At 45.6% G+C, this 12,943-nt stretch overlaps 1 protein-coding gene and 1 long non-coding RNA gene across 10 annotated transcripts in view; one reads left to right on the forward strand and one right to left on the reverse strand.

The window, feature by feature from the left end:
* TRIT1 (tRNA isopentenyltransferase 1) overlaps nt 1–2,703 on the reverse strand; it is a 58,413-nt gene extending 55,710 nt beyond the window's left edge. For 4 of the 9 annotated variants that reach the window (XM_006934597.5, XM_006934596.5, XM_019836731.3 and 1 more), the window contains exon 1: nt 2,506–2,702. In XM_006934597.5, coding sequence (XP_006934659.1) covers nt 2,506–2,679 — 174 coding nt within the window. In that variant the 5' untranslated portion in view covers nt 2,680–2,702. Of the gene's footprint in view, nt 1–1,587; nt 1,762–2,505 lie in introns of those variants that run through there. The other 5 variants (XM_003989893.6, XM_006934595.5, XM_019836733.3 and 2 more) reach the window with 3 other exon arrangements.
* On the forward strand, nt 1,989–2,923 carry LOC123379573. The gene is made up of 2 exons (XR_006584200.1): nt 1,989–2,064; nt 2,166–2,923. It is a non-coding gene; the product is annotated as an uncharacterized LOC123379573 (long non-coding RNA).
* The last annotated feature ends 10,020 nt before the right edge of the window (nt 2,924–12,943 follow it).

A 12,943-nucleotide genomic window follows, 5' to 3' on the forward strand; every position in this document is an offset into this window, starting at 1 on the left:
AAATTAAGACGACTTACTGAGAACACTCTCGACTGGGCTACGTGTGGTGTCTGAGGAAGATGGGAACAGGGAGCAGTGGTGTGTTATTTTAAATAGGAGGATCAGAGAAGGCCTCATAAGGTGACATCTGAGTAAAGATGTGACTGAAGACAGAAAGCAAGCCACGTGGTTAAACAGACGAAGAAGTTCCACCAGGCAGAGGCAGTCAGTGCAAGAGTCCTGAAACGGCTCATACCTGTTACGCTCTCCACCCCCCAACAGACTTTCCCCTTGGAAGTCCTGTTGCCACTCCCCCTGTGCGGTGCCAAACCTTCCTGACTTTCTGCCCTGCTCACCATACTCTCCCAGGCCCACAAACCTGAATCCTGAATCACATGGTGTGCATTATTCTTTCAGCGATCAGTGGTCAACTCACTTTGACATGATGACATCTTTCTTTTCCCCTGCATTCCTAACACCCACCCCCAAATCCAATTCATCAGGCACACTATTCACAGATGAATGCTTCTTACACACTGCCTTCCTTCATCATATTACTCATCCCCCATTCCACAACATCTGCAAAACCTAACGAACAGACTCCTTTCACCATCCTACATACACACATGCCCATTTCACCTTCTAAATCTTCCTTCATGTTCTCTCCTTTGACATAATGCCTTTCTTCTTTCTTATCTATCCAAACTTGACCTTTCAAGTCCCTTTTCAGAGAGCTTTCCATGACTAACCACACCAGTCTTTGTTGACTTCTTCTCCCTTCTCAGAAACTGTATGCTTTAGCATAAAATCTAACATTTGCAGTCTCTCTCCTCCCTGCCCCATCCACCTTGCAGAGCATCATTAGTATCACAGTTCAAACACTACTTCTGCTTTATTTCATGTTTAGCTGGACTAAAACTCGCTGAGGAGAGGCATTATGGTTTTTCTCTCCAAAAGGGCCTTGCGGAAAATAGCACCTGTCATGTTTTTAGCACTCTGTGCCGTACTATTAAGTGCTTTACACACTTTATCATGTTAATCATCACAATTATGTTGCGCTGATATTCTTCTTCCTATTTTACAGAAGAAACAAAGGCGCAAAGAGTTCAGGCTGAAATCACATACCTTAGAAAAGACAGGCCTGGGATTTGAGGTAAAGTCTGTCTCTTGAAGCTGACACATCGTAGAGGTTGCAAACAAACATTTGTTGAATTACACTAATCATTTCATGTGTGTTGATGGGTCATGTCCCTCCAAATGAAACCATGCCTCGAGGGTTACGGGGTGCAGTGGAAAGGACTGCCCTTCCTTGCTGAGTACCCATCAGGTAGGGGCTAGACTCAGTGCCAGGCCGTTTCACACTCAAGCGCCTCATTTACTCCAAAACCTCATTAACTGTAAATTATCCTCAATAAATAGCGTGTGTAATTCCTCCATCACAGATCTACCCCAAATGTCACCCACTTTCAACCCGAGGCCAAATGCACCCAGGTGCTGTGTGTAGTACACACTCCTTCTGGGCTTTTCCTCTAACTTGGGGAAGAGGACAAAGCCTGCCGACTCCCATCAGCCAGAGTAGGTTAAAAAAAACCTCTAACCTCAACTTACACAAATATCTGCCAAGTGCATGGCCCCCGCCTTCTTCAGGACCCTGCTCTTCATTCTAAAACTCATGATCTCGGGGCGCCTGGGTGGCTCAGTCGGTTGGGCGTCCGACTTCAGCTCAGGTCACGATCTCGAGGTCCGTGAGTTCGAGCCCCGCGTCGGGCTCTGGGCTGATGGCTCAGAGGCTGGAGCCCGCTTCCGATTCTGTGTCTCCCTCTCTCTCTGCCCCTCCCCCGTTCATGCTCTGTCTCTCTCTGTCTCAAAAATAAATAAACGTTAAAAAAAATTAAAAACAAAATAATAAAAAATAAAACTCATGATCTCACCTATTAAGCACCACAGCCCTGAGGGCAGGTGGCATTTTTCCCACTTTACAGATAGATACGTTAAGCTCACGTGGCCACGGCAGATCCGGAACTAGAATCCAGGTCTCGATGAATATCCATCCTGTTCCATACCCTCAGGAGGCACTCATAGATGGTAACCAACTTATACCGGTGTCGCTGAATACTCTAAGTAGCAAAGGCTCTGCGATAATTTTCATTCAAAAGGTATTTATTGGACGCCTGTCAACCTTGTAGGTTCAAATGCTATCTCCTCCCCTTATTCGCTGTGTGACACAGAGAAAGCCGTTCCATCTCCCTAAGTGAATTTTCTCACGCGCAAATGAGAGAACAGAATCTACCAACAGCAACGTCGTGAGAAGTAAATGAGATGAGGAAAGCCAATCAATCGCCTGGCACTACGTCTGGCACATGGTGGGTGAGCACCTAGTAATTATGGGTTCCCTTCACCTGCCCACTCGGTCCCACAAGCCTCAGGGTTCACCCACTACACCCATGCGACAGGGTATCCACTCCGCCAGAGGCCCGCACGCGGCCTCTGGGTTTCACAGGCCCGTGGACAGCCGCACTGTCATACCTGCATGGAGTCAGCGCTGACGATTTCGCCACCGAGCCGCTGGCCTAGCTGCAACGCCAGGGTGGATTTGCCGGTGCCGGTCGCCCCAAGAATCACTACAAGAGGCAGTGTCCGTTGCAGACCCCGTAGCCCGGAACCCACAGAAACTGCTCGTGCAACCGCTACCGCCGCCATCTTGAAGCTATCTGCGCTTGTGCAGGAGCAGCTGTCCCCATGGCAACCGTCAGTGCGCCTGCGCAGACCTAGGACTCCGTTAGGATGAGTGGAGAGGTGGGAGCGGCGCGACCAAGGCTTCTGAGCTTGAGAGGCTCTCGACCTGACTGCCCTCAACTAGCTGGTGCCAGCGCCTCAACTCTCTCTTCTCCCCTCTTTGTTGTTTTAACAACTGGTAATCAATTTATTAAAAAGATTTTTTTAACTCTCTCCTCTCTTAAATGGGGGATGGCAATCCTATCTCAAATCTATCCCTGTTATTTCTTCCTTTCAGGGCAGCTAGTTCTTTTCTTCATACCACTAATTACAGTATAAAATTATATACTGACTCCTATGTATTGTCTGACTTCCACCCCAGGCTGTTAGTTCCATAAAGGCAAGGAACAGATTCTGCCTAGGTCTAGGTCATTGCTAATATCTCCAGTGCCTAGCACAGTGCCTGATGCAGAACAGGCATTGTTAAATGGAGAAGAGAACGGTTTGCCTACCTAGTGCTGGAGCCACTGAACTAGAAGTGTGGTGTTCTCCAGAATCAGATCTGCCTAGTTCTTAGGCAAGGGCAGCTGCTCTAATGTTTTTATCCCACAAAACAAACCCAGACACAGAAGGAAGGACAAAATCTTCCATCTCTTTAGCAAAAGGATGCAAACGATGGATTGCAAACAGAGAAAAGCAAGTAAACAACAGGAAGAATATGAACAGGAAGATGAACAAGAAGAATAAGAAAGGCAGAAAGGATAAAGTAGGAACCCTCAGATGAAAGTGAAGACCAGGGGCACCTGGGTATTCAGTGTCTGACTTCAGCTCAGGTCAGGATCTCACAGTTTATTGGATCGGGCCCCATGTTGGGGCAGTCTGTGCTGACAGCTGGGAGCTGAGCCTGGAGCCTGCTTCGGGTTCTCTGTCTCCCTCACTCTGCCCCTCTCCTGCTTTCTCTCTCTCTCTCTCTCTCAAAAATGAATAAACATTAAAAAAAAAAAAAAAAAAGCAGAGACCAGAAGACTGAAATTCAAGAACCACAACCTTTAAGAAAGGGCTTCGAAATGATAGAGCTGGGTTCAAATCCCAACTCTGCTACTTACCAGCTGCTGCATGGCCTCACTTTACCTCTTAGCCTCAGTTTTCTTTTGTTTAATGTTTATTTTTTTAAGTTTATTTATTTATTTTTGAGAGACAGAGAGAGAGCGCAGGGGAGGGGCAGAAAGAGAGGGAGTCAGAATCCCAAGCAGGCTCCACACTGTCAGCACAGAGCCTGATGTGGGGCTCGAACTCACAGAACTGTGAGATCAGACACTTAACCAACTGAGCCGCCCAAGTACCCCTTAATGTTTGTTTATGTATTTATTTTTAGAGAGAGAACAGCATCAGCAGGGGAGGGCTGGGGGGCGGGGTGGGGAACAGAGAGAGAGAATCCCAAAGCAGGTTTTGCACTGTCAGCACAGAGCCTGACACAAGGCTCAGACTCACGAATCGTGAGATCATGACCCGGGCCAAAATCCAAGAGTCAGATGCTTAACCAACTGAGGCACCCAGACGCCCCTTAGCCTCAGTCTTCTTATCATTAACTACCTCTCAGGATTGTCATAAGGATAAAATGAAGTTATATCCAAAATGTGTCTGCCACAATACTCTAACACATAACCACCACCATTTGCTGAACACTTGGTGTTACTTTAATGGTAACACCCCATCTGCCTCACTAAAGAGGTAAGAGCAGAAGCCTAAGGGCAGAGAAATTTTCAGTACTGTGTAAAAATACCTAAATATGTATTTTACTAACCCCTTGTTAGCCAATTTAAGGGTTAACTTTTTTTTCCCTGAGATTACTTGGCTCCACCTAGCTCTCAGGTCATATCACCAGGATCCCTTGGGCCAGAGGAATTACCCTTGGAAATTTAGATTATATGATAGGCCTGCCTGGAATAACTGCCAATACATTTCTCAATCACTTGGATCACTGCTGGCATAATGGGCACTCTTGCGGGCCCAGCCTGAACCCTGTAGCCACATTTATTGTTTGGAGAACATCAGAATCCAGGGTCCCCTATTCCTCCTTTTCTCAGTCCAGTCTGCTTTGATCAAAAGCCTGTTCTCTCCAATTTGTGGTACCTGCCTGGGGCTGGTTTTAAAATCGAGATGTGTGGCCATAGATTGGCAGACACTCTCACATGATGGTTGTTAACTGTAGAGCCTTTGCCTGGAGACTTTCAGAGGGTACGGTTACCATGACAACCCCTAGAAAGACGGCAGGCAGGAGAAACGATGCAAATAAAGCAAAAGAGAGGCTAATTTCATGATGACAAGCTGACCATGACAGAGTGCTCACTCACAGATGGGAAAGCACTGTCCAAGTCATGACCAGGTGACTGTTATGAGAGAGAGAAAAAAGAGAGGAGTGGAATTTACCACTGAGAGACCCAAAGAGGGAGAGGCTGGTTACCAAGGCAACTGGGGAGAAAGGAATGAAAAAATGAGGCTTCACCACAGCAGCAGAAAATTGCTTCTAGCCAAGCAACACGGGACTGTTGCTATAGAAACAAAGAGAACAGGGATCCTATAGACCATGGGGAGAATTATCACTGAAGTGGTGAGCAGGAAAGACTCCTAAATCAGAATGGAGCCCATGATTCAAAACAAATCAGGAGAAGTGAAAAAAAAACATACCATTTCTATTTATTTTTATTCTACCAGTCTTACCAAAAGAGAATAGGAACATATTCTGTAAGTATCTTTAGGCTATTCCATTTGTACCTCTATTTGTCTCCCTAATGATCTTCTGAACTCTAAATTATATTAAGAATAGTTCCTTCAAGATAGCTGTAACGTGAAATCCTAATTGGAGAGTTTAAGTTCAAGGGAAAATTAGGAAATTGAAGTCTATGACCAAGAGTTAATAAGAATTTCTAAAAACAAACAACAACAAAAACAACAACAAAAATAATAGAAAATCCTCTAATGGGAAGCTTTGCACAAAAGGTACAAAAGAGAGTCAAGAAAGCTATTTGTAGTCATGCCCAGGTATTAGCCCTGACCCCCTCTTTGCCTTCTGTGATGCCAGATGGGAAGTAGTTCAATCTATTCTGAAAGATAACCCAAGAGGTAAGAGGGTCTTTCATTTAAGGTCTCTGTGTATATCTAGAGGTGGAGGAGGCAGAAGCCCATTTCCAACATACTCCGCTGCTTACAGATTATTGGGGGTAAAGAATTTCTGCTGGAAAAGGCAAAATTTCTGGGATAGGTTCGGTCCAGAAAAGCACAACTAAAATTTAAGACTAGGGATGCTCAAATTACTTAGAAGATAATAATTCTTTGCTTCCCCTTCTGAAAGTCCACAACCAGTCACCTAATTATTATCCTTAGTGTGTGCGTGTTGTATGGTGTCTGTAGGACCGATGTATAGTCAGGCTGGGCAACCTATGCACCTGCCTCACCTTCTTCAGGAAATTGAGAGCATGGGGTGGGATAGGCATGGGAACATGGCAAAAAAGGAGAAAGGGAGTAATGCAGAGAGGTAGAGGGGATATTGGAGTGATGACCCAATAGTGTTCATTATATTATTTCCTGCCCTTTGTATTGTATATTTTAAATATTTGAAAAAAAATTTTTAGAGGGGCTCTTGGGTGGCTCAGTCAGTTAAGCGTCTGACTCTTGACTTCGGCTCAGGGTATGATCTCCCGGTTCATGAGTTCAAGCCCTGCATCAAGTTCCATGCTGACAATGTGAAGCCTGCTTGGGATTCTGTCTCTTCCTCTCTCTCTCTGCCTCTACCTTGCTCACTCTCTCTCTCTTAAAATAAATGAAAATAAACTTTAAAAAATACCTTCTTAAAAACATTTTTCTTAAAAAATGTAATGTTTATTTATTTTCGAGAGAGACAAAGAGACAGAGAGACAGAGTACAAGTGGGGGAGGGGCAGAGAGAGATTGAGACACAGAATCCAAAGCAAGCTCCAGGCTCTGAACTGTCAGCACAGAGCCCGTCTCAGGGCTTGAACTCACAAACTGCGAGATCATGACCTGAGCCAAAGTTAGTGCTTAACTGACTGAGCCACTCAGGCGCCCCTTAAAAACATTTTTTTTTAGAAAAAAGAAGAAGCATAGGGAGATGGTTAAAGGTGAAGCCATTCAAAGTGAAGCATCCAGAAAGTTCAAATGTTCAACATGGAAAGCTAGGGATGTTGTGATGGGACAGAAGGAGGAACATGCCATGGGAGGACTGAAGCATCTGTTTCCAAGGTAAGAGAAGAAGGTCGAGTTGAAGACAAACACTAGCTTTTTATTCAACCCGAGGAGCCCTAGCAGCCTGACCCCCATACTAATTAGGTATCCCAAATAAAAAATATTTCCTGTAGGATTATTTCACAATAAATTTGGTGCCTGTTTTAGGTTCCTAGGGCTGCCATAACAAATTACCACAAACCGTGTGGCTTAAACCAACAGAAATTTATTCTCTAGCAGTTCTGGACCCCAAAAGCCCAAAATCAAGGGGTTAGCAGGGCCATGCTCCCAAGCTTCCCTCTAGGGAAGAATCCCTCTTTGCCTCTTGTAGGTTCTAGTGGTTGCTGGCATTCCTTGGTTTGTGGCAGTGTGACTCCAATCTTCCTCTGTCTTCCTATGGCCATCTTCTCTGTGTGTGTCTCTTCCAAAAATTTCCCTCCCTAGGACCCCAGTCATTGGATTAGAGCCCACCTTAATCCAGTATGACATCATCTTAACTTGATGACATCTGCAAATACCCTATTTCAGGTCACATTCATAGGTTCTGGATAGACATGTATTTGGTGAGGGACAAAACACAACCCAGTACAGTACCTGAGTAATCACAATATTTTCCATTGGTTGCTCTTTCCATTAGCAATTGGCTGATTCAAATTTGGGAGGCCAGAATTGCTCACAACAATTAAGGTTCCCCTCACAAGAGAGTAGAGCTCACCATGTCATATAGTTTATGTTCCAGCTAAGGTTGAGTTATTGGGCTTTCTCCAGAGCATACCAGAATGTTCTCAAAGGGGGCTCACTTCCAGTCTTCTCAGCTCCCTAAGAGGGCCTGCACACCCACAGCAGATCCCTGAAGGCTGCAAAATCAGAGTGGGGGAAGTGCAAAAAAGAAGAAGATACAGAGCCATAAGAGCTCCTTGCCAATCCTAATCTCATGGCTCTTTCAAGGCCTATGTCTCTGGCCCCCTCTCTTTCTCAAGGCTTGGCATGTTGGGCCCTCATCATCTTTATATTCTGATGAGTCTCAAACCTGTACCTTCATTTCAAACCCCTTCTTAAAGCTTTAGTATCACATCCTCAACTTCCTGTTGGGTGCTCTATTTTGTATGACCCCATCTCCTCAAATCTCAAACCACAATCAGTTTCTTTCCCTGACTTCCCTATTTCAAAGAATCACAGAGAATGTTTGCTATTGAAAGGAACCTCTTAGAAATCCAGTGCAACCCCTCTTGTTTTGTAAGAATGAGACCACCCAACCAGCACATCAGACCAGATTGTTCCCCATTCCCCAGATTCCATACAGCCTTCCCACAATCCCCTCTTCCCCAACACTAGTCCCTCGGCCTAGAACACCTTCCTCTTCTTCACTTAGCCAAATGCTTCTGGGACTTCTGGTTCCAGTTATAGTCACCGTATCTCCAACAAGAACTTTCTTGATGACTCCCAAGTGCTCTCTTCCCCTTCTGAGACTTGTAGCCCTTGACTGAGCCACACACTGCCTTCTTTTGTGACAGTGTTTGCACGCTCATAAACTTCCACAAGGAACCATAGCTTCATATATCATTGTTCTCACTATTATATACATTTCAGAGAAGAAGGAAACTTCTAGAACTCGGGGATATTAAGTGATTTGCCCAACATCACACAGGTACTAGGGATCCAAATCCCTGTTTTTAAACCATTATATTATGCCATCTATACCACCTCCAGTAATTTTTTTTTTAAATCTCCATAGGATCTGGCTCCAACTCTTTATTCCAATATTCTTCTAAGTGTGACCTCAGGATTCCGCCTTCCTGCTTGTTTGTCAGCAGTGTAGATTCCCAGCTCTGACCTACTGCATCAGGTGGGGTGGGTAGATTCTTAACACATACTCAAGTTTGAGAGTCACTGCCTGAACAAAATAGGCATTTGAGGGTTTAACTGGCTAAATGGAGTCCATTGACTCCTGCTCAGTTTGAAGACACCACAGTCAGTGCCCAGGAGGACAAATGGAGGGCCCATATGTGCAACAGCATCGCAGGCTCACAGCTCCTGCCTGCTGTGGGTCATGGGATGCTACGGACCAGACAGAAGCTCAGGTCTGTGCCTGCCTTTTCTCCTCTGCCTAGCTCAGTCTCCCCAAACCCTCGCTACTCTTTTCCTGATGACTTATTGCCTCTTGAGGCATCAATATGTGCACTCCAGATTACTTTAAGTACTCCTTGTGGGAAGGCTCTTTATTTTACCACTCTCTTCTGTCACTTTTTAAATATGACTAATCTGTATTCTAGGTGTGCCTTGCTAAATGGTTTGAATAACGCTAATCATTTACTGAGCACTTACTATTGCTCACCACAACTCAATGATGTGGGTGCTATTATTTATACCTGTTTTACAGAGGAGGAAACTGGGGCTGGGAGAAGGTAGTAATTTGCCCAAGGTGGTAGCACAGGTGTAGCTGGAAAATGCAGGGCCAGACTTGGAACTAAGATCTGTTGGGTGAGGGAGACCACTCAACCATACTGTTTCCCACAAGTTGAAAGGCAATCCAACACTTCCTAGGCACCTCCTAGGCCCCTGGCACAGAGTGTAATTATTTAATAACTCACCTGATTAGAGACTTTAAGAACATATTTACATTTCCTGGTCCGAAGAATGGGTAATGTTAAGACAGTTGATCTCTTTGGCAACAGTTCCAAATAAAGACATTAACAAGGGCTGCCCACTGGGCTTAAAGTAGAAATGCTCACACCCCAACGGAACTTTAGCTGACACATTTAGACACCTCTCGTTCACCCCTGCCCAGTCACCCACTCATCAATCATCTGCCAACGGGTTATCTTCTCCTTAGAAAAGAACCTCTTTCTCAGTCCCTCTTATCACCTTCTAGATCAACAAAGCCATCCCCATCCTCCCCTTCTCCTTCTAAAGTGAATATTCTGGAATATCCTAACCCTGGGAGTCCTTTAGACAAATTCAGCACATCTAAGATAATTCAACCTGTCTCATTCCCCCCCCCCCAATACTCCCTGCCAACAGAGGCAAGAATTAGCACACGCTTTAGCTTTTTATTGTCTAACACAGAAGACGGCCTTTCTTTTCTATACTAAGTGTGGCTTCTCAGCTGCCCCTTATTGTCTATGTGCAGAGTCCCTGAGGTATACTATTCCCAGTCAAACCTAATTTGTAGAAATTGTCCTCCAAAATCCAGGAATAAACTCCCAGCTATTTTCAGACAAAGATAGAGGTAGGAGTCTGTAGAAATGAGTTAGGAAGGAGCTTAAAATACTTCACATTCCAGAAACACCCTCCCTTCCCCCCAGGAGATGGCTTTATTCCCTCTCCTTTCTCAGCAGAGTTACACTCAAAAGAGCTGAAGTTTGGAGTCAGGCAGCTGGCACTAGCTGTGTGGGCTTAGACAAAGGATTTCAATGTCTCGAGTCTTCAGTTTGTTCATCTGTGAAATGGAACTGACGCCACCCTGTTCTCCAGGTTGTTGCGAGAATTAAGATACTTAAAACAACTAACACTGGGGGTCCCTGCTGTTTTACAGAGGGCCCATGATTTCTTTCGAGGCCTAGGAAAGGGAGAGGAATCCTACAAATTAGTCTTTTGACAAATGGCATCAAAAAAGAAGGATGAATATACTGGGAGCAGAGTGACAAGAACTGAAAGAGGGAACTGAAGTTTCAAGAAAACTGTCCCAAGAACGCAAGTCTATGTTTATCAAACAGCTACTTACAAACTAGGTTCCCTGGCTGAGAGACAGTGGGGGGTTGAGTGGAAAGTTTACCTGACAAGAGACTGGGTTTGGGACTCTGGTTTTGTTATGTGACCTTGAGCAAGAAACTGCCCTAGGCTCCAGTACTATGTGGCAGAGGTTGCATACTTGTGATGAGGGTCACTTTGTAAACGTGAGGAATCTATAGGAAGTTTTTGACTCTACTCAGGCTCCGTAAGAGAGAGGGAGAGCAACCAGGTCTCAGCTGTAAAGGATTAGCCGAGGCAAAGTGGCCTTCTTCCACCATGATGTGCTCGGCCTTTCTGAACAGCAACTGTTTGCTTTCACAGTCCCAGAAGGGGCCTCGTTGGGGCAAGATTAACCCACCCAGCCCACAAATGTGGCAGAGTGACTGGTCATGGAACATTTGCTCCACTCCATCCCAATAAATGGCAGGCGCAATGGCCCCACGGAGAGACAATTCCAACAAGCAGTTAAGTGATGAAATTCCATGTTTCCCTCCTCCACACACCCCATGCTAACAAAACCAGCTGTCATTATTATGTAGTGGTTGAGACCTCTGGCTGTGGAGATAGGCAAAAGTGAGTTTAGATCCCAACTCATTGACTTACTAGCCAAGTAACTGAGTAAATTTGGGCAGGTTTTACTTTTACAGAGGGTTTTTTTTTTTTTAATTTTTTTTTCCCAACGTTTATTTATTTTTGGGACAGAGAGAGACAGAGCATGAACGGGGGAGAGGCAGAGGGAGAGGGAGACACAGAATCGGAAACAGGCTCCAGGCTCTGAGCCATCAGCCCAGAGCCTGACGCGGGGCTCGAACTCCCGACCGCGAGATCGTGACCTGGCTGAAGTCGGACGCTTAACCGACTGCGCCACCCAGGCGCCCCCCCTTTTGTTTTTTTTTTAATGTTTATTTATTTTTGACAGAGAGAGAGGCAGAACATGAGAGGGGGGGCAGGGGCAGAGAGAGAGGGAAACACAGAATCCAAAGCAGGCTCCAGGCTCTGGATGCGGGGCTCGAACTCACAGACTGCGAAATCATGACCTGAGCTGAAGCTGGATGCTCAACCGACGGAGCCCCCCAGGCGCCCGAGTTTTATTTTGCTTTTAGAACCTCAGGTTCCAAGGTGCCTGCGGGGCTTGGTCGGTTGAATGTCCGACTTTGGCTCAGGTCATGGTCTCATGGTTCATGAGTTTGAGCCCCGCATCAGGCTCGCTGCTGTCAGTACAGAGCCTGCTTTGGGTCCTCTGTCCCCACCCCTCCCTCGTTTATGCTCTCGCTCTCAAAAATGAATAAATATTTATTACGGAAAAAAAAAAGAACCTCAGTTTCGTCTTCTGTAACCCTGTCACACAGTTGGTCGTGGTGTCACATGAAGGAGGGGGCAGAGTGCTTTGACATAGGCAGTGTTCTATCAGGAACAGCTGTTATTCAATTCTCCCCTCCTGCGTGTAGGGCAAGTTTAGGAAGACTATGGGAGGGAAGAGGAGCCTTCATTTGCTTTCATTAATTGAGGGAGAAAGAAAAAAAAATCGTATCACATCACAAAATCTTAGCGAATTTTTAAGATATCCTGCATGGTCATCATACCACCAAGGTAAGAACCCGGTACCACCCAAAAGAAAATAAGGCTTCACACTTTAAGAAAGGGGTTTAGGGGCGCCTGGGTGGCTCAGTTGGTTAAGCGGCGAACTTCGGCTCAGGGCGTGATCTCGCGGTCCGTGAGTTTGAGCCCTGCATCGGGCTCTGTGCTGACAGCTCAGAGCTTGGAGCGTGTTTCAGATTCTGTGTCTCCCTGTCTCTCTGCCCCTCCCCCGTTCGCGCTCTGTCTCTCTCTGCCTTTCAAAAATGAATAAATGTTAAAAAACATTAAAAAGAAAAAAAAGAAAGAAAGGGGTTTAAAATCTACTACTTCATGAATACCTGTCACCCCCCTGGGCAGGAGCATTTGTCCCCATTTTACAGATAAGGAAACTAGGGCTCAGAAAGGTAAAGCTGAAAGGCACAGAGCAAGTGGTGGGGCTGGGATTTCAAACCTTCTGAAGCTCATTTTCAACCCTCTTTGCAATTCACAAGAGAATGCCACGTTCACGGACTACACCACGGACCAAACCTACATTGTTTAGACATGTCTGAAATGGCATTTCAGGAACCCGAAGTGGAATGACCTGGTTAGCAACATGGTTAGAGAAATGCAACCCTCTGGATCGCTGGTGGTTACCCCGAAACTGTTTTCCTTGGCTCAGGGGGACTTGGTTGGCATAAGGTGCCCCCACTCTGACA

This window comes from Felis catus, chromosome C1 (assembly GCF_018350175.1).
Source record: "Felis catus isolate Fca126 chromosome C1, F.catus_Fca126_mat1.0, whole genome shotgun sequence".
Taxonomy (NCBI): Eukaryota; Metazoa; Chordata; class Mammalia; order Carnivora; family Felidae; genus Felis; species Felis catus.